Here is a 21,760-nt window from a genome sequence, read left to right as displayed (position 1 = left end):
TCAATTCTGCCATAATTTTATGAACAGAAAGAGGAAAAGTTGCCTCTGTTTTGCTACTAGAGGTTCATTCGTTAATAACACTGATGCAGAACAAGGAAGGCTATGATTGGTGGTATGATTGCTCAACGCCAAGTACTTAAGGTGATTCGTCAAGCTCAAAAGAAGTGGTCGAACTGGCATGCGATATATCGCATCTTTTAGGTCAAAAATCTCGGCAGATTTTGAATTTTCAGTAAAGAAAAGGACGATAGCCCCTGCGCATGAGCCTAAAGAATCATTCTAAACCTTAAAATCGGCAAAATTCAGAGAAATGAAAGCAGGATAGTGTTTGGAAAAAAACCTCGCATTCGATTCAGCTATCGATTTCGGTATCGAATGCGAGGTTTTTTTCCAAACACTATCCTGTTTTCATTTCTCTGAATTTTGCCGATTTTTGGGTTTAGAATGATTCTTCAGGCTCATGCGCAGGGGCTATCGTCCTTTTTTTTGCTGAAAATTCAAAATCTGCCGAGATTTTTTACCTAACAGATGCGATATATCGCATGCCAGTTCGACCACGTCACTTGAGCTTGACGAATCACCTTAAATGCTTTACACAAAGGTGTCCTTGAAGTCCCTCCAATAACTTCAATTCTTCTTAACTTCTGATTAGTTGCAAATTAGGTCGAAAAGATCCTGGAAGCAAATCTTTGAGAGACTTGTATTTTACTACCATTCAATTTTTCCCCAAAGGAAAAAAAATAAGGTTATTTTCAAGGATACGTAGCCTTTGCCACACTAAACTCTAAAAAATACCCATAGGTACCTAATGTGATGGTGCAATTAAAAAAATGCATTTTCTCAAAAAGTACAATATGTGTCATTTGCCCTATAAAGGTCTTCAATTACCACTTTTAATTTAACTAGATCTCAGCAAATAGCGGATTTTATGAACAGGAGGTGACAACGAAAAATACAGATCAAAATACCCCCTCCCAAATCATAATGCACGTCTCATACTATCAACTTGAAAAATATTTTTTATACATGTGAAATGTAACTGGTACCTAAGATAATGCAAATATTAATAAATCTAATTAAATATGGGTTCTGACTTCTGATTTCACTGTTCATCTACAAAACTTAATTTTCACTGATTAGGTATTGCATTATCCCAATCCATTTGGCAAAAACCCTGACTTAAAGCGTAATAGGAAATGCAATAAATCAAGAGACTAAAAAATGAAAAATATCGTGATTTATTGATGAAATATTTTGATTTTCAATGGCAGTTTTGACAATTTGGATGACATCGTCTCCCGTTGACATTGCACTGACATCCTCCTGAAGTGTCTCCAGTACCCTGAAAGTTTTTAAAAGAGATCAAGATGAATCAGAAGGACAAAAATCTCGAAAATCAAAGTAAAATCCAAATTCCAAATTATCATCAATTAAACTGAAGGACGTCTGAAAGACTTTTGGAACTTTATAGCAAAATTACCTTGTGATTAAATTTTTTTAATATCTATAGCTAAAGTGCGAAACAATTTTCCTCTATTTGCGGTGTTGCACACTTGCAGTCATACTTCATTCTTTCTTAGGAAAACTATTCAACTTAATCTTTCGAAAACTGCCTTATTAATCTTCTCTATTGGCAGAATATTCTATTGAAATTTTAAGCTATAGAGTTGACTTGTTTCTCTTCAAAAAAATAAACAGAGATTTTGAGATACCGCAATGGAGATGCGTGGTTTCACACTTTGGCCATCGATATGCTTCCCAGTGACCGAACTGCTTATGACCTCACACAAACTTCCTAAGCAGGAGCACAGCATTCCTTCTGACGAAGTGATGCTGTTATAATTGGCCGCACATAACATTGTATGATCATAGGAGTATTAGGAAGGACAAGATACTGGGTTCTGCAATGCTTCACCCCCTCCTCTACTCAGCATCAAGCCAACTATTAGTTTTGATTCATTTAGCTAGGTATATGACGGTGTGAAAAAACTGTGCTGGAAATTCGTCCTCAGAGTTGGTGTGTATTTTACAGGGTGCATAACGTTTTTCTATTAACAGAGGCCCTCCCCATAATGCCATCCACTTCGATCTCATCCGATTCCATGTCTGTAAAGTATCGTTATTAATTCTATGAGTCTTTTGAAATATATTTCACTGTTTCGACTACTATCTGCGACTCATTCTAACTATTAGCATAATCAATCTAACGTGTTCATCGCCACTCTCCCTTCTGACGGCTTCTCTTGAGAAATGAAAGGAGGAGTGGGCCTTATCCGTTCCTACCTGGATCTGGCCAAGTGTTACATACTTCCAAGGCTATTGAATTTACGTAAATCCTGCAACGCAAAGTGTAGGTGCTCGGGTTACAGTGCAACTTGAAAAAAATGTGCTCATTTTGTAAACTCTATGTGATCTGAATCTAAATGAAAAGCTACGGATTAGTCAAAGCCAACATGTTAATTCTTTTCCCCTTTTAAGGACAAATAAAACGACAATATTTGGAGATGCAAGATGAAAAAAGACTCTATGCCGAACATTTTGTCAATCGGTGCACACTTTAGGGTGTAGCAGAGCCTTAAATTAAAAAATTCTGGAAGGACATAAAATTATATTTAACAACTTTTTAAATTACTTTCAGCCTATAGGAGGACAGGTTTAACGAACTGATGCACAATTTCTGTTTTAGAAAATTTTACAGATCTTGCCTACACATACGACAAATCAAATGGACGTATTTCTATCAAACGGACCTAAGCGCCATAGGGTGAGGAAGGTAGAGGGGGGCTTGGATTGGCGGTGGAATCGGGCGTCTGGATTATTCTGTCCTATACTCGCAATGCTTTTCCATGGCGCTTAGGTCCGTTTGACAGAACGCGCTATCCAGGATTCTAAATTCCTCAAAAGGAACTCAAATTGGCACTTAGTTCCGTTTGATAGAAATACGTCCAAATATACCTAATCGGAATCATATGTATCATCAAAACTAATTAAGCTGAGGAGTTTTGAAATAAATTTCAAGTCTGTACACTCTAGAAAGTAGTTTTTACAATTTGGTGTAGACTAATACTCACTCTTGGGCCCCATCGTGTCTTTTTAGTGGCCCAACATAATTCTGTTTTGCAACGACACACGATTGCATCACAGCCTTCTGCTTTCATTGCATGAGCACCACAATTGGGACAAATCATCGCCAGACCTTGAGCCACCAGATTCTGGAACAAGTCAAGAGATAAGATTGGTGCACGAAAGAAGCGTAAAGAATACTAACTCATGGCTAAAGTCAGAACATTTTTATCTTCATTGCAACAATTCCACATTTTCGATTATGTTTAATTTTTCTCAAAGAAAACTGACCAAAAATTCAAGAAAATGCATTCGAACTCCAAATTGTGTCGGTTTGTCCTTCTTTCTTCCTTTTCAAGTTCATAGACCATAACGAGGGTTCTGGTTTTGGAAAGCTTCCAACAGCACACATTTTTTTAGTTGTGTCTTTTCAAACCCCCTCTTGTTGCAGACAGCACAATCAATACATTGAGAATGATTAAGGGTGAGAAAGTTCTGTAGTATCTTTGTAATTAGAGAAAGTTACACTGAGAGTTGAAATATTGCATGGAAACTTTTGACACCAATGAACTTCAAATTTACAAAATTCTATTATTTTCTCCAGTTTCTTGTTTTTTCACTACCCTTCATACAGCATGCTGCACAGATTTAAATTTCAGGATATTTTTTTCCCCACCTCCTCTCTTTTTATACCCTTAAATAATTTTTTTGAATTTCATATGGTTTGGGAGGTAGGGAAGATCCGTATCTGAAAAATGGAACCTACGTCAAGAGCGTGTTCAGAAGCCGCAATATCAGCTTGTTTTTCTGGGTCTGACTTTTCCAACAAATCCTCTTGGTGCTGTCGACAAGTTTTGTTGGTGTGAATAGCCTAAAAACATTTCACAATAACATGAATATAATCAACTATCATTATAAGGCTTTACATATCTACAAGTTGTAAAAGACTGCCCAAGTGCCCACTTATCAGGATACAGCTCGATTTTTAGTGTATTTTCTGAAGGAAATACGCTATTATTGCCTTCTCCACTAATCTCAGACACAAATCACACGAAGACCATGTAATGAGCATTGTTTATGAGTCATAGATTCTGAAAATGCATTCTGAACTAAGGGTGATTTTTCAATTTTTGCTTAAATAGATCTCTCTCATTTTGAAAGTTTTCAGGGTTAAAATTCAAAAAGTGTGAACAGTTTTTAGCGTCCGCGAAACCTAGAGTCTACACGGCTTCGCTGCACGACTAAAAAGCAAAAGGCTTCAACGTTTACTCTCCCAAAAATAAACATTTAACTTGTTGCTCTCTCAAACTTACTCTTGCTATTTCGATTGCTTATCATTCAGTGCGCGAATAGTCAAGAAACCAATGGAATACCTCACAACATGGTTCCTCAACCTTGGTTTCTCCATTAAAACGTTGCATGCACTCTAAGGAGCGAGCTCAAGTCAGGTGTGATGAAGTGAAAGCAAAGGTAAAAAAAAAAAGCACTAAAGTGCAAAAGTAGAAGCAAAATTGAAAAAAAAACCATACTATAATTCTCAGCAGAGAAAAGCCAAAGGCTTTGAGAGAGCATCACAACTAAATTTTTCAGTCTTTAATACGTTCTATCATCTTATAAATTAGATTGAACAGAGGCCTAGCAGATCCCCTTGATTAGGACACAGACTCTAAAGATGAAAAGTAGAATAAGAGATTGGTCTTGAAAGTATCCAAGTATGAATCTTATCAGCTACTGACCTTGCATTCAAGACAGTTCAGCTCATGACACTTTTCACAAGTGAAATTTGGCATATCCTCGATTGTGAGAAAAAACTCGCAATCCGGTGTTAAACAATGTACTGTGTTTTGCATACTCCCTTCAGCAAGTTTAATTGATCTTGATACATATTTTTCAAAAGCTTCCTTGGTTAGCAGCTGCAAAAAAAGACTGTCATTATTGAACAATATTGTAGCGTAATCTGATATGTTTGATACAAAATATGTAACGACATCCTTGCATTTTTCAACTGTATGATGTTTTGTTAGAAAATTCCAACAATTTCGATATTTTGGAAGATAAAAACTTGTTCAAAATATTTCCAGAAGCAAGTTTTTGAGATCAGTGAGTGAAACAAGTGGCTCTAGGCTCTTGTAAATGCTTGAAATAAAGGATTTCCATTAAATATTTTAGATAGGGGAATTAAAAGTAAAACGTTGTTTCCAGAAAAAGGTTATTTGGAGCAACACTTAAATGAGAAATGGCCAGTAGGTACGTTAAGAATTAAACGTTGTCTCCGGGAAAACGTAATTTCAAGCAATGTTATAGCGTACATAATAGGACTGTGGTGAAAAAGTCATCAAGAAGATTAGGAATTTGCTTGGAAACTCGATGGAAGAGACGAAGCATCTATTACACAAGTAGCTGTAGCTGTATCCTCCATTTAGTTAGGTTAGTTGTATCTGATTGGGATGGAAAGTGCTAAGAAGTCCTTATCAATCAAAATTCAAAATGGCACCACAAGATGTTAAACCTGATTTTCAACGGTTCTAACTGATTCATTAATGAAAAAATGATAGTCAATAAAGTGCAATTTGCCCCAAAAAAGAAGGGTGCCCATTAGAGGCTCTATTAACCCTACAATTGAAGTGCTCCAAAGAAGTTTCTTTATAAATTCTACTTTATAATACACTGGTTTAAGCCAAAAAATGCCGAGTGCTTGATAGATGATTCTTACAGTAATTTCTGGACTTAATTTTTTTTTCTTTCAAACTTTGGTTATGAGTGATAGCTTGATTATATTTTTCATGGCTTAAAATGCCTAGGTCTACACTCTGACAGCATTTCAGCGGAAGATAGGAGGGGTTTAAAGACACTCGTAAGACATTTTTCTTCCAAAATATTCCATAGCTCAATAATGGAATCATTCCTTGGCATTCAGCACTTTAATCGATTCCAAAAAAAGAATTAAAAGTAATTGTGTTTCAATTTGACTAACTCACCGCTTTCACCTCTCGGTCTTGTATATTAAATGAACAACTGTGTTTATCATCTGCATAGGGGCATTTGATCGAAGCACTATCTTCATTTTCAATGTATGCTGTGAGACAATCCCTGAAAAAAATTTTTCATGTAGATAGGCATAAAACATATTTTGAAAAAAAAAATAAATAAAAGGAAATAGATGGGGATGACAACTTTTTATAAACATCATAAAATTACACAGATATACTGTAAAAAATAATCTGTGCTTTATGCCAGTTCTGGAAATATTCCTCCGATTCAAATTAGTCCGAGAGAACTGATTTGCCAGCAAATAAAGACCGCAGTTTTCAGTTCATGTTGAGTATATTCCTAAATTAAAAACTTGTTGTTTACATGCTAATGTTTTGAATAAAAACGTGCATTAGCAAATTTTCACTAATTTTCTTTTTCTAGTTTTGTAGATAGTTGATGATTAACAAAGAAATGTAAATAAAATAAATAAGAGGAAAGAAAAAAAAATTAATGGAACAAAAATAATCCTGTTATAGAATTAGTAGACCTGTAGCCCTGGCTGCTAGTTCAGCTCTTATGCCCAGTTTTTCAGGAAGAATGATAGAAAGAAAAAAAATGATGACGAATGATAGGCCTGCGTCAATAAATAAGGATAGAGCCAAAGATAAGATGGGTAGCACACATTAGAATAGCGCCTTACAGCAAAACATCATGTGCAAACACTGTCTCCCTGTAATAAGCAGATACGCTTATTATGACGTATTAAGTCATTTTTTTTTGTTTTCTTTCCTTTCCACATTCCTTCACTTCAATTTATTACACTCATATCTTCTTTCTCTCATTCCAGTTTTGTCATTAAACTATACCATTTCTATCCCGGCAACTTTTCAGCTATCACTGTCATTCTTTTGGCTCTGCACCAAATGCAAAAACTGACTCCAATACACCAGTAGAAAAGGTGAAAATTTAAGAATTCTGATACAAATTTCGGAATCAAAATTTCACAAAGAATACAATCCTCACAATAATTACTGCGATACGATATTACGCAGATATAATTTAACATTTTTTTATGCTTTAAATAAAACACACCCCCCTCCCCCCGATTAAAAAAGAAAGGTAAATGATAGTCAAACACCACATTAAATGTTACCGTAACAGTCTCTGCAGTATGAAAATATGACAACCTCAATCTCAGTGCTTTAGCTCAGGTATTGAAAATATTTAACATTTTGAACAACACAATGCAGGAAGAAACACTGCTCAATTTAGGAGTCAGCCAAAACTGTTTTAGTGCAAAATTTGATTCGAATAGACTTTGTTCTTTTTGTGAGGGGAGAATTCAAAGTTCCTGTGGCTAATGTACACTAAAAACGTTAATATTTCAGTCAAAAGTTGACTTGACTGTTCTTCGTTGCCCAAGTTATGTTCTACATAACATTTTGGTCAAGAAACATGAAACAAATTTGAAGCTTTGTGATGATGCCCAAGATGGTAAAAGGAATTCATTTCTAAAATTTGTACAAAAGGTCCCATTTTCTGTTATGTCTTTCATTCGTATTGATTATGAGGGTATTTTAGTTACATTTACATAGTCAATTGGGTACACCTTAAACGAAATGAAATTGTGCCTTACTTGCAGAAAGTATGGAGACATTCTTTCAGCGTAACACCTTCTCCAGGCCCATATTGACCATAACAGATTTGGCACTCAAAATCTTTTGTGTGAAACACTAAAGGGTCGTTGTGGTAGGACTCCCAAGTGGCAAAATTCCTTACTTGTTCCTGAAATAACAGAATTTGAATTTTTTAGCTCTACAGAAGCACAACATTCTGATAGTAATCGAATGAGGAGTAAAATAATTTGCAGCAAAATGTTAAAACGGCAACTAAGTGAATGTATGTTTGAGAGAACAAAAGAATAACACGTACCTTCATTTGCGACACTGCAGACTTCTAATCACGTTGTGTTATTTTTTAAGTCAAATCCATTCTTCTTCCCAAAATTTCCGAGAGTTGTGCCCTGTAACACCTACTTTGAGCGATTTTCACAATTTTTGGGTCATCTGATCCATTCTAACATTCAGATTCTCGTAAAAATACCAAACGTTCTGATTGTCTTGATGCACCAATAAAGCTAAATTTACCCTCCTGCTTTAGACACGCCTAACCTTCTGTTCGGTCCATTGGCCTTTAACTAAGCTTATGTGTGTGTGTGTGTGTGTGTGTGCACCTCACACATTATGAGTATCTTCAGTTTTTTCATGAATTTTTGATAAGATTTTATCAGTTTGAGGGAAATGACGCTTTTTTTGGTGTGTTTTTTAAAATTCAGTTACAGTCCAAAAGTCAAGTCCAGAGTTCTGTTTGATGACAGAGTTCTAAACCTGCAGGTGCCATTAAACCAAATGTTCCATAAAAAATCGGCAATGGCCCTCAAAAAATGAAGAATCCTGCCAAACGTCACCCCTAAAAAATTGCTGCAATCCTAATTTTCCTGTTTTTTCTCGTTTTCTCAAAATAAATAGATGAGTGCATATTTATCTCCTTTTATTTAAAGGACCTAAAATGAGATGCTTCTAGTTCTTCTATTTTTAACAGGAAGTCACAAAAATTTTTGTTTGAGTTGAACAAACCTTGGACTTTTAAAATAACCAAAAGCTCTTTCTTTTCATCGAAATATCATTATAAGTTTGCTTTTTTTGAATTACAACTGCAAGTCCTGTAACTGCACATCTAGTGTATATCTTTTCACTGCATGCCTTGGGATGTATAGGAAAAAATTTAATTTGATTCCATGAGTTCCTTCAATGGCCTCAGAAAACTGAGCTAAATGGGCAAGATTGCTCCTAAACCTCAAAAAAGAGTTTGAAACGAATAAGTTGAAAAGACTGCCTCCGTATGATTGCACTCTAAATATTCTTCAAATACTTCCTCTAGAGTGTCTGGCATTTACATCAAGTGTGCGGTAATGAAAATTGGCATGCACAGGAATGTAATCATGGACAGATGGATAGAGGAACATAAGAAAGTAGTAGAAGTAATAGAATACAAAGTATAATAAAAGGAGTAGCATACAAGCAGTGTACTGAGTGAGTAATAATTTGATTTAAAAAAAGTACAAGAATGAACAAGATAGATAAAAAATTATGATAACAATTATTACTTAATAAATTCGAAAACATCATACGGAATGGTTGACTTTCAGCACTAGAAAAAAATATTTTCCAATATATTAAAGTTAGTTCACCACCAGCACTATATCATTGTTCTAACATTATTTTGCCTATAAATAATTATTGTATTATTATAAAGTTTACGAGACTGAGCAACTTGAAAAACATTATGAAGTTTTGTTGGAACTGTTTAATGGGGAAAAAAGTTTTTGGAGCTTTGAAAAGCTAAATGTGCTGTTGGAGGTTTAATTTTAAGTATAGTGGCTTATGGAAGTCAATCATAACTACTATCAGAATCATCACTATCGGGATCAAGACTTACTTCGAAGGTTAAATCAGCTAGTTTCCGACAAGTTAGTCCATTAGCATGAATTTTCTGAAAGAGAGTGGATATTTCAAATTAAAAAAATTCCTTTATATACAAAATAGATAAGTTATAAAATGAGTCTTACTCTCAACTTTAACTAAGAAATTAGGGTTGGGACTTCCCAGTCCTTCATTTTTTAACCTGAGTTTCCATGATTCCTTTCTATTCCCTCCTTGACTTTTCAAGTTTCCATGCTTTCCCTTGACTCCAAAATTTCCTTATTCCCGGGCCTTTCATCAAAACCTAGAATTAGATTTCTTTTCTTCTAAAAACACTAACTTCTGTAAAACCAGCTATTCAATGATAAAATTTTCCACGCCTAGAGGTTTAAAGGACCCTACAACAAAACGGCCAAATCGGCCTAAACACGGAATCGTACGATTTTCTCAGGGATGATAGAGGGTCTTCCCAGACACTCAAAACTGGTCATATTTTTTGCCTAACCCCCAGGGAAAAGGGGGGAGAGGGGGTCAAAGTCAAAACCTTTAAATTAGCATAAATTCTCAACCGTTTGTCGTAGAAAGATGATCTTGGTGTCAAAATTTCCAGGAAAATGAGAGCTTTCAGAATATATGTATGAAATTAATTAAATTTTAAAATTTGACCCACTTTTGGGGCATTTTACGAGGTCCCCCTTTCGTAAATTTTCGTTTTTTGAGATTTTCGGTTGTTTGGTTCTTACGGATCAAAACAAAAACAATTTTAAATGAAAGTAGAGCGTTTAAGCTTTAAAAGAAGCCCAAGATAATCTTGGGGAAACGATTAAAAGCGGAGTTATGAGTCTTCAAAGTTGACGCGGCGCGCGGGAACCTTGTATGTTCCGAGTCTCAAGGTCACCTGCGTGCCCCGGATTGCCTGCAGGTTGCAAGTTTTTGTGTTTTTATGCTTCTGTAGGTCATTTTTAATGTAAATCATTCAATGAAGATAGTTTAATCAGAATTTTATAATTTTACACAATGGGCCTTCGGCGAGGTACACCACATTAACGTCAAAAAACTTTAACTGCGTTTCAAATAGCCCCCTCACGAATAACTGAGACTTGTCTTGAAGCTGAAAGCTCCTCTGCTTCTACGAGAAACTATTTGGCTTTACCAAGTGAGTTCCGTCAAGCGCTGTAGCTTATAGCTCAATTAAAAAATTTTAAAATTAGGGGTACCCCAAAATTTGGCATCAATGGGTTGTAATTTCTAAATGGTTCAGTTCTGTATGGAGCATATGTATATTTGAACTGAGGGTCCATGGTTTCTACTAAATTATAAGAGCAGAATGGTCATCGTCAGCAAATGTTTAATGAGGTATGATGGATATAATGGTTGATACTCTAAGCCCCCTCTCGCTCCTCCCGTAAAATTAAAAAATTCTGATTAAACTATCTTCATTGAATGATTTACATTAAAAATGACCTACAGAAGCATAAAAACACAAAAACTTGCAACCTGCAGGCAATCCGGGGCGCGCAGGTGACCTTGAGACTCGGAACATACAAGGTTCCCGCGCGCCGCGTCAACTTTGAAGACTCATAACTCCGCTTCTAATCGTTTCCCCAAGATTATCTTGGGCTTCTTTTAAAGCTTAAACGCTCTACTTTCATTTAAAATTGTTTTTGTTTTGATCCGTAAGAACCAAACAACCGAAAATCTCAAAAAACGAAAATTTACGAAAGGGGGACCTCGTAAAATGCCCCAAAAGTGGGTCAAATTTTAAAATTTAATTAATTTCATACATATATTCTGAAAGCTCTCATTTTTCTGGAAATTTTGACACCAAGATCATCTTTCTACGACAAACCGTTGAGAAGTTATGCTAATTTAAAGGTTTTGACTTTGACCCCCTCTCCCCCCTTTTCCCTGGGGGTTAGGCAAAAAATATGACCAGTTTTGAGTGTCTGGGAAGACCCTCTATCATCCTTGAGAAAATCGTACGATTCCGTGTTTAGGCCGATTTGGCCGTTTTGTTGTAGGGTCCTTAAGGAAAATGGCACTCCAAAGTTGTTTACGTTCTCTCAAATTAAATCAAGTTGTTGACGTTCCTGAGCTGACTTGCTACTCATGGAATTTCCTGACTTTTCCTATGAATTCACTGACCTTTTCAGGTCCCTGAGAATTCCCCAACTTATTAGGTTTTTCAAATTGCCAGAAACTATGTTAACTCATCTTTACAGAAAATAGAGCTGGCATGCTCCTTGATCAGTGAAAGCTACTTGATTGTAGAGCCAATTTTTGGGGAAACCTTTAGGATTAAAAAAAACATTTTCTTTAACAACTGAAATGCAAGAGAGGAAAAATTAGCAAATGACTATGAGAGTAAGGAGCAGATAAGGATTTTTTTTTACATACATTTATTATTATATTTTTAAAGTTTTTTTTAAAAAAATTATTTGATGAATGATGGTCATTTCTGCTGATTATATTGTGGGTATGTGCTTATCAATCAAGATGAAAATCATGGACAGAGGTGAAATTAGATGCCATGTGCAATATAATATTCTGATTTCACAACGGAAAGTGAGCACATAGAGACCAATATGCCACATGATACAGGTAGTGAAAAATAAAATCTTGGTCCCACAAGCTTTGGCTGAAGTGGTATGGGTTGGATATAGTGGTGGGGGCTTCCCAAAAGATCAGAGTGAATTTTAAAACTCACTTTTGAATTTTACAACCAAAAATACATAGAAATTGACATCCATGGCAATGAGGAAAGTTAATCATCCTATCAACTTCATTCATTTTGGACCCTATCTTAAATTTGGGATGGTTCCGCAGAAATGTGAGGATTCCAACTGCAAAATTCTGTTTCAAAATATGAAGACTAAGAGATTAAGCTATCTTGCTGACTTGTGTCACAAATGGTCTCTGCGCAAAACATCTAAAAAATTAGAGTCAACTTTCTCTTTTCTATTTGGAGGCAGATATCAATACATATGAGCCCCGAAAGATGGAGAGGGCTATAAAAACGGTAAATCAGTTTGAATATTTGAACAATTACATACCTTGCAGTCTAGACAATTGACATTTTTGCACAGCGGACATTTAAAGTCGAACACATTTTTCCCAACATCAACAATGTTTCCACACCCTTTTGTAACACATTGGATTGGGTTTTCCATACTGGCTTTGATGTTTTTGATGGCATGGTGGTCTCTTACTTCATATTCCTCCTTAGTCATGAGCTGAAAAGAGGGAATAAGAAGTTTTTCCTTTATTTGATTTATTAATGGTCACAGTGCTTAGTTCCTGAGTACATGACTTGAGAATAAGAGAGAATATTTCCTGCAAAATCAGACACAGACAGCTAGGGAAACAAGAGGATGAGACAGATACTTTGAGAGACTACCCACAGAGTAGTCAAGGATAATATTCCCAGATTTGATACTTCAGATCAAAATAAGAATTTTTTGGTGATGAAACAATACACATGAAGAGCGTTTCCCCGAAAAGAATGTATTTTAAAAAGCCACGGGATCTTAGAAAGTGGTTGATCGAGTTTCATGTACATCCTTAGAGATAAGGCTGTTGTGCCTGGCATTAAAATTCAATTCAAATATTCTTTGATTTTTTATAAATTCATTTCGGATGGAAAAATTGAACATGCCATTGAAAAATGACACACTGAAGTGGTTATATGGCTCTTCATTCACACAGTTCAGTTTAAATAAAAAAAAATGTATTCACTTTGGTATTCTGTACCTAAAAAAAACTGTCACGCATTTATGAACACTTTTGACACTATGATTCGTTGATAGCTTGCCTTGCATTATACTTTAGGCAAAGTCTATATGCTAACAGGTATAAATTATGTCATGGGATATCAGTTAGTCTTCAGTCTCTGACAAGAGCTTTGGTTAAAAAGGTACATCTTTTACGATAATTTTTGTTAAAATACTTTGAATCATCCTCTCATTTAAAAGCAGAGCGACCGATTAACATTTCAGAAGGGGGGAGGGGGAGGGGGAAGAAAGAAAGAAAAATGATGGCTACAAAGATTAAGAAATAGCCAAGTAGAATTAATTACTTACTGCCTCTATCTCACTCTCCAAGATTGAAAATTCACAGTCCTCTTGAAGACAATTAATAGAACCTAGATCTGTATGTTCAAGTATATGTTGCTTGATGCAGCCTCTGGAAACAGATAAAAAAGGAGCAAAAAATAAGAAAAGGAGTTAAAAGTGCAAAGGGAGTTTGAAATTTAAGAGGCCATATGAATGGATTGAAACACTTGGTTCTTCCTTCTAAGACTGGTAGTGACCTGCAAAAAAAACGGACTCACAGATAATATGGGGATTTTGCACCGATGAAATTTCATACTTTTTAAATTTGTATTCCTCCTGGGCAAAGTAAGCTTTGAAAATCGAACTAACTTTATGCTGAGTTTAATGAGGCAGGGTTGAATAATTAATTTTGGAGCATTTTTAAACTCTTTTTCTTGCTGAGATGTGGCACAGCCACTATGTCTAATCAGCAGACAAGTTTTCATTCAGAGGTTGACATAGTTCTGCGCCCCACACTGTTATAATTCATAGGAATTTTGGTTCTTCAACTGTCATTTCCTTGCTTCAATTCTCTTGCATACTGTTTCATATTCCTATCAGTAGCCATGAAAAGCGAGCTCTTCTCAATCAGCAACCTGATGTTGCAACGTTTCCACAAGGAAGTATGAGTTGAACTGCTAAAAAAGTCACTATTTAGCCCTGCTTTCCTCAAAATTGGCACAACTTTGGTTCAATTTTGAGAGCCCATTGTACTTAGAGGATCATTAAAAATACGATACCAAAAATTAATAAAAAGCTCATGGTGAACTCCTTGGTAATCTGTGGAATTTTCTTTCAAGTTGGGCTCATTTATAAAAACCTCAACAAACATCTAATTTTTGACCAGAGAAAGATTCTACATGAAGATTCTGATGAAAGGCATCACAGCTGTCCGTTCGATGATACCTGCCCGCTGAAATAAGTCTTCAGTTGCCTTGTTAATTTGTCGAACATACGAAAAGGTAACAATACATGAGAATAAAAATTTGTGCAAAGGATTAACTGCTTGAAATTTATTTTTTCCCTCTTTGATGGTGACAGTTTGTTTACAACAAAATTTAGAGCAGTGAGGCTGTTAGACTGCCATTTTGTATTAACAGTGCTAATGTATCCATGATAAGCAACTCTTGTCTCAGGACTGTTGTGTTACAGCTCGCTATCATTTGACTTTTCAGACAGGATGGTGTTTTCATTTGATTAGAGGAAAATTTGTATGGTTTAAAATACTAACTGGCAGTATGTATGATTGCAATTCTTAAGAATCACTCCGTCTCCTTGGTTGCAATCTATAAAGTTTTGTAGGCATTTATCACATCTGAAGGCAGCACTAGCATAAATGATTTTTTCCTCAGCAAGGCTGAGGAGCTGATCATATTCAGACATTGGCTGTAACAAGAAAAAGGAATTTTAAAACATTACGGTTTGTAAAGATTCTGGATAAAATTTTTCCAACCTCCTCATTTCTCAACACTGTGACTTCTGCTCCTTTTTCTGGCAAAATCCTTAAAGGTATGAAAGTTAAAGAATTGTAAGTATTTCTGAGGAGTCACTTTGGAAACTGTTAATCTTTTCTTAATGTTTTCTTTTCTTGTTCTTTTAAAAAAATGTTGAATCCGTGTAAATGATTTGACATTTTGAATGATACTATGCTGTTGGACTTTAAATTTTAATTGCAATGCTTCAAAATTTCAATACATACTTCATCTTAAGGAGGAGAACAAAATTATTATCGAAGCTTGTTTGCTCTGATTTCATTTTTTTGTCCCCAAGTCATCCTGTTGGAATCTTAAGCCACAATGTTAACCTATTTTCCTTCCAGAAATGAACAATGGATAGAGAATTCAAAACGTTGCAACTGAAATCTGTGATTTTGGAATACAGCCACCTGACATCAATTAACCCATTCGCATGTATTGGTGAACATACTTGTTATGGCGCGCCTGGGACATACATGCATTGACGAGACAACTTGCGTCTGTCACGCCGTCTTATTACGTTGCTAAGCAATAGTTTTCTCTGGCTCATTGATACATAGCTCTATTAACATAATTCTAAATATCATTCTGGAGTATTCAATTGCTAATCTGCATGAATCCTAGTGATTTTTTTTTTCACATGGAGCAACAAAGTATTTTTAATGAAGAACATTGTTGTCTTTCTGGGCACGACAGGAAAATTCATCATCGTATGCAACTGGGTTAATGAGCCTCTTAAATTCGAGCAAAGGAAAAAGCGTTCACTTCAGACCAAGACCAACTTGCTGGCTGACGCAATTTTTAGAATGAGAATATTTGAAGGTAGAAATTGTAAATGTTTAAAATTTGATTAATTGCATTCATAAATGGAAACCTTTGAGTAAACTGAGTACATGAATATTCCTGGTTTCTAAATTATTTGAAAAGTTATAATAGAATGATCTAATCTGCTAAAGTACATGTGTTTACATAAGAAATGACACCCTGTGACTTCATAAAGTAAAGGCAGTAACTCCATTAGACCTTTATTCTGTTTTCCTCAAACCCAGACCAGAAAAAATGTCTCACTCATTTCTCAACTTGTTGCTTCTCTGATGTAAGAGTGTACTTTGATCTCTTGGTGAACCCTATTCTCCGTATAACTCTGCACTTTCCGGGGCTCATATGGAAATAGAGATGCGTCCTTACTTTAGAGAAGTGATGAACTCAGCTTATTGAGCACCTTTATATGGAGCCGTAGAAATGTCTGGTGACAACGTTCCATTGGTGATTTTAATACATTTCTTGAACCTAGTTATCATCAATGGAGATGTTGCATGTGTGAGGAATTTGCGATTAGACTGTTGATTCTTATGTAAAAGTTCGCGAGAAACACGATGGTGACACTGGTTTTCTCTGAAATTGACTCCCAAGTTCAAAAAAGCTATCAAGTTGAGACCAAAATGGAGGGGATATCCTACGCTATCCTAAGAGTCCACCTCTACATCAAGACAAACTCTCCATGCAAAGATAGGGAGCAGATACATTGACAGGGCTGCCACTTTATTTCGGGACTTTAAAACTGAAAACACGGCATCACTGCTAATGTATTTGCTTCCTATCTTTGCATGGAGAGTTTGTCTTGATGTAGACGTGGACTCTTAGGATAGCGTGGGGTATCCCCTCTATTTTGGCCTCAACTTGAGAGCGTTTTTTGAGCTTGGGAGTTGATTTCAGAGAAAACCAGTGGCACCATCGAGTTTCTTGCAAACTTTTACATGAGAATCAATGGTCAAATCGCAAATTTCTCGCACATGCAACATCTCCATTAATAATATGCTACATGTTTAATATATTGTGCATTGATTTGGCGGAGCACTATTAGTTCCAGAAAAAAAAGCTAGAGAGACCAAGCAATTTACCGTTTGTTCCGAGATGAAAAACTCATTCGTGCTGGTCTGATCACCTACTCCTGAAGGCCCAGGATTCTCTTGCAGATTGAACAACACAGGAGAATCTATCGCGGAAGCGCATTTCCTCACAAGATCACTGAAAAAAAAAAGAAATAGGGGGAAAAATAAACGAGGAAAAGTTAACATAAAAGTTTATATTCTGTACCTGGAAAATTCTCTTTAAAATAATGGTGTACTACCTACCTACATGGTTTGAAAATTGAGAGCAATTGATGGATACAGCAAAGAAGTAATAATGAAAAAACTATGCAGTTAAGAATCAACAATGACTTAAATCTGGGACTAAACACTTTTCAGCCTTATACCTAGACGTGCATATGAAATCATCGGCACTTTTTTTTCTCCAATTTTAAATATTAACTAAAAATCCACCCAGAATAAGAAAAGCTTACATCTTCAACGTATGTTACAAAGATGAATTTGTCACTTTCCAAAAAACGCAGCAACTTTCTGATGGGTGGTTTAGAAGTGTCCGATAGTTGGAGAATAACTTGGAGCTTACGACCCTGAAAGTTGGAACTCCCAACCAAAGGAATGATACAATCAAAATAAAAAATTACACTGAATTTGAACCAATCAACTGTTACTCATTTCCTGTAACTACTCAACGACCAGAAAAATCATTTTATCAGATATTTTTGACTGATAAAATCATTTTTGTTGGACATAAGTTTTCTGTTACATGTTAATTTTATACAGGCTCAAGATTTGACACAAGCTTAGCAACTGCTTAATTATTACTGCATTGACACTAACCGCATGGAGTTGACTATAGTAGTTGCCTTTTCATCTTCATTGGCTGTAGGATCATCTAGGAGTATCTCTTCTTCATCCGCAATTTTCTTGGGTGACTTGGACTTTTTTGGTGTTGGCGAGAGTGAAAAAGTTTGATTCAAGTTAGGGTTTTTTTCGGTAGCAAAATATTTTCCCTTTAAACCTTCTTTTTCCTGGAGCAGTTGCATCAAAATTACATTTCTTTGGTGCAATTCTTTGTTCTGTTCTTTTAATTTTTCGACTTCACTGGAAAAGTTGTTGACTTTTTGCATTATTGTGTTCAATTTACTGTTAATATTGTGTGAATGCTTATTGTATAATTTTTCTAAGGTATCCCGCACATCACAAGAAGTGTGATTATTTGCCTTGGGATGTGGTGGGTATTTAGAATGAGGATTCATTGAAACTTGACTCTTGGGGAAGGGTTTGTTCTGACGGCTGAAATTTTTATTCAAATCGTCCATACTGCCGCTACTATTATGGAGGGTTCTCTTGTGCTCGCGAGAGGTTTTTTTATTCACTTTGCTGTCCATAGTTTCCACTTTTCCAAGCCAGTTTTTTAAAGTTTTCTCGTATGCAGAGTCTATCATCCTGAAATAAAGAAAAAGTTTTGTCTGAAAATCGGTTGAGAGGAAACACATTACGGAGAGACCTCTCACTACTAGGGAGATGTTTGTTAATGGATAACTGACAGAAAGGGGGGGGGGATTTGGGGGAAATATCTTATTAAGCAGCAAGCTTACATAGTCGCTATTTTGGCTAAAAAGTTACGAGATATTTTTCATCTTTTAAACGCATGCAATTCAGTGGACAAACTCAAGCTTTTCATTCTCTGTCTCACATCTGTTTTTCTCTTCAAACTTTCAAGTCAATTAAGAAATTGGATACAAACAAAATTACACATGAACTGAGGAGGTGTAGAGGGATGAAATTGCCTGAGCATTCTCAGAGCTTGCATAAAGCCAAGACTAAAAAAAATTGAAGGACTATGATAAATTTAATCTAGGGCTTTTGATTGAAAATATGTAGACAATCAAGGGCATCTCAATACTTTTAGGAAAAAATGCTGGTAGATGCTTTAAACACCCTTAAGATATCGTCACCTTTCAGCCAAAGTATCACAAGCGCCTAGGGACATTTAAAAATTTCCGCTGCCATTTTATTTTTTTACAGAGAAAATGTTGGTTGAATCTGTTTGAAAATTTCACTGAATTTTATTGGCAGTACAAAGAAAATTCAGTGACATTTTTGGACAGCTTCGTCGAACGATTTCTCTGTAAAAAAATAAAATGGCAGTGGCAGTTTTTAAACCTAGCATGGTGCTTATGATACTTTAGCCGGAAGGTGACCATATCACTTTGTGATGCCATATATATTTCACTGGTGGATTTGCTGTGAACTGTGGTTCCCTTATACCTTTAAGTCTGACTTTCATGGATATTTTAGGTCACTCTAAAAAAAAAAACAAATTGAAAAATGCATTTAAGTACATTTGTGTCCTTTGTGTTTTACAATACAATAGCCCCTGAATATATTGATGGCTGAAGATGAAAGATGCTTATCTCCATTGCAACATTTAAAATTTTCTAATTATATTGTAATTTCTATACAAGTAACAGACTATAATAATTCCTGGAATTCTTCTGTAAATTCTTTTGAATGAGTGAAAAATTTCCAGCAGAACTGATGGTTTGGTTCCTTGTAGAAAATTAAGACATGAGGGGAGATTTGCCATGTCACGATCAGAGAGACACATTTTGCAACTTCAGACATTAATATCCTTCCTGAAACATCCAAAGAGAAGCGACAGGCTACTGCAATACACTTTTCAAAGTCCACAGCATTTAGAAAATGCATTTTTTAAGGCTTATTTTTAAGATGGATCTCATCTCATGTGCAAGATCTGTAATCTTCAAAATCTTGTACCAAAAACAATACTTCCTGGAGCAGCTGAGGTGGAAATACTTAGTTATACCAGATAAAAATTGAGGGCCAGATGACAAAAAAAAAAAATTATTTTCAGCACACTATGTCTTTTTCTTGATTCTTAAATGTCATGATATCCCCGTTTTCATGAGAAAATTTCTTTAGCTTGTAGCTGAGAAACCCTATAGAAGTTTTTGGCAGGTGTTTTCAATGGCCGTGCACAGCTAATTTGCCGACTTAATGTATTTAAGGTTTTGACTCCACGATAATTTTTAATCATATACTGATTATTTCCATAGAGAAATATAAGGAGGTGTTTGCAATACGGGCATCTTGGACTTTTTCGATGATTTAGGTTGGTACGGCGACATTTATCATCGATTTTCTTGGAAATGGTGTAGATAATGGAAAAAAGTCATTCTATATAAAGTGTTTGAAATTATATCATGAGTTAATTTAAGCAAAAAAAATTGGACGTTATGGTCCCTTTTTCATACTTCAAATCCTAGATTTTGCTGACCAGGTTGTACCAACCTACGTCACAGGGTAAACAGTCCTCAAGATGCAAACACCTCCTTTTTCTTCTCTATGGATTATTTCCATCTTGACCAAATAAAAATTCTATGGTTTTCAAAATTCAAACGTGTTTCCAAGAAAAATCAGAGTACATATTTTGATTTCGGCAACATCAATTTAATGTAGAACCCGTGTAAGTTGGCAGTTCGTTACTTTTGACTGTCATGCCTATATGACAGCTCTGGGCATTAAGCTGTCAGCGGAAGGTATCTGCTGTCGGTGCCTGTAAACGATGGCAGCACAGCAGCTGCTAAGTCTGATTACCTGCAGCTACAGTCCCGAGAGCTCCCTCATTCTTAGTAAACCCAGTTCTGCGGGCTGATTATTGAAATTTTGTGTCAACTGCACAAAAGAAAATAAAGGTGATCTGGAGTAATGTGGCTGATTATTGAAAACTGTCAAGCTAGGAGCACCTTGGAACCAGTTGATTATCCAACTCCATAGAGGTAGGGATCTAGAAGCAAGGTGGGTACTCGCACAATACAGCCGTGGACTAATCGCACGTAGTGCGAATTCCAATCGCCATGTATTCTCACGGGGAAATCCTGTCCTTCTGCGCGCAAGGTCACTATGCGAGAATAGAAAAGAAAAGTTTATATGGATGAAATGTATTAGCAGCTTGATAAAGTATGTGTTCTAAAACTTTCATCTGAATATTAATTTTCCTTGATGAAATAATTGAGCTTGAAGTGAAGATCTTAAACAGTGGGAAAACTTAATGTTCTTATGACTGCATGAGATTCATATTCTCCTATCATGCTCTGCGCGATGGGGCTAGTCCATTTCATGCTCCGTTGCGACTAGTCCACCATTCGAGACTCTCATTTGCTGGCTGGGAGATTCTATTGTTTCCTACCATAAGAAAGGGGATGCGAGTACGCACTGTGTTTCTAGATCCCTACATAGTGGCACAAACAACAGAGCGTGTCACCAGGAATCAACAAAACTGATAGGTCACATTACTCCATAGGGCCCTAGTCTTGTTCAGTCAATAAACAGAAAATTCCAATGACTAGTTTGTTCCGTCAATCTTACAGGAGCAATAGAATTAGTAACATAACATATGTTCAAAGTCAACTGAGCAGTGAGAAAAGCCTGATGAAAAAATTATCTATCTGAATCAAAGCAACAGGTATCACTTATCTCCACTAAGCAAGCCTGAGTAAGCTGAGAAAGAGATGACATATTGCATTTTGAAAATGGCTGGGCCTGTAATGCTTGGACATTGCAAGTGCCTGAAGTGAATCTCACCTTTATTCCTAAGCCGTCACGCCGGAAGGTCGGAGCATGGACTTCGTGTTTATTCTTCCTTTGATCAGGTATCTCCAACCATCAGAACTGAGGAGGACTGACAACATTACATTAGAGAGCCGGCAGCGAGGGTTGAGTGAAAGCATTGTTGAAAGCAAGGGTTGAACTTGAAAAGCTGACAAGTAACTGATAAGAGA

General features: G+C 36.0%; 1 protein-coding gene across 2 annotated transcripts; it reads right to left on the bottom strand.

The window, feature by feature from the left end:
- Nucleotides 1-1,224: 1,224 nt before the first annotated feature.
- On the bottom strand, nucleotides 1,225-21,722 carry LOC109041723 (uncharacterized). 2 transcript variants are annotated; one of them, XM_019058145.2, is made up of 13 exons: nucleotides 21,564-21,721; nucleotides 17,793-18,401; nucleotides 16,986-17,112; nucleotides 14,841-14,995; nucleotides 13,598-13,700; nucleotides 12,572-12,751; nucleotides 9,535-9,588; nucleotides 7,673-7,821; nucleotides 6,042-6,153; nucleotides 4,800-4,976; nucleotides 3,830-3,934; nucleotides 3,072-3,212; nucleotides 1,225-1,342 (listed from the first exon to the last, which is right to left on the bottom strand). In XM_019058145.2, exons 2-13 carry the CDS (start codon nucleotides 18,398-18,400, stop codon nucleotides 1,262-1,264), a joined length of 1,992 nt encoding a protein of 663 aa, XP_018913690.2. In that variant the 5' UTR covers nucleotide 18,401; nucleotides 21,564-21,721; the 3' UTR covers nucleotides 1,225-1,261. The 2 variants fall into 2 exon arrangements, with proteins under 2 accessions (XP_018913690.2, XP_072157545.1); XM_072301444.1 differs by lacking the exon at nucleotides 9,535-9,588 and having other exon boundaries at nucleotides 21,564-21,722.
- Nucleotides 21,723-21,760: the final 38 nt, after the last annotated feature.

Source organism: Bemisia tabaci, chromosome 6 (assembly GCF_918797505.1).
Source record: "Bemisia tabaci chromosome 6, PGI_BMITA_v3".
NCBI classification, from domain to species: domain Eukaryota; kingdom Metazoa; phylum Arthropoda; class Insecta; order Hemiptera; family Aleyrodidae; genus Bemisia; species Bemisia tabaci.
This window is presented reverse-complemented; position numbering and strand designations above follow the sequence as displayed.

Excerpts from the sequence above, each read along its gene's own strand:
- LOC109041723 (XM_019058145.2), bottom strand. The coding sequence starts at position 18,400 with ATGATAGACTCTGCATACGAGAAAACTTTAAAAAACTGGCTTGGAAAA. Across the intron at positions 17,113-17,792 it reads ACTATAGTCAACTCCATGCG|TGATCTTGTGAGGAAATGCG; the intron begins GTTAGTGTCAAT and ends TTTTTTTTTCAG. Across the intron at positions 9,589-12,571 it reads TCAATTGTCTAGACTGCAAG|AAAATTCATGCTAATGGACT; the intron begins GTATGTAATTGT and ends ACTCTCTTTCAG.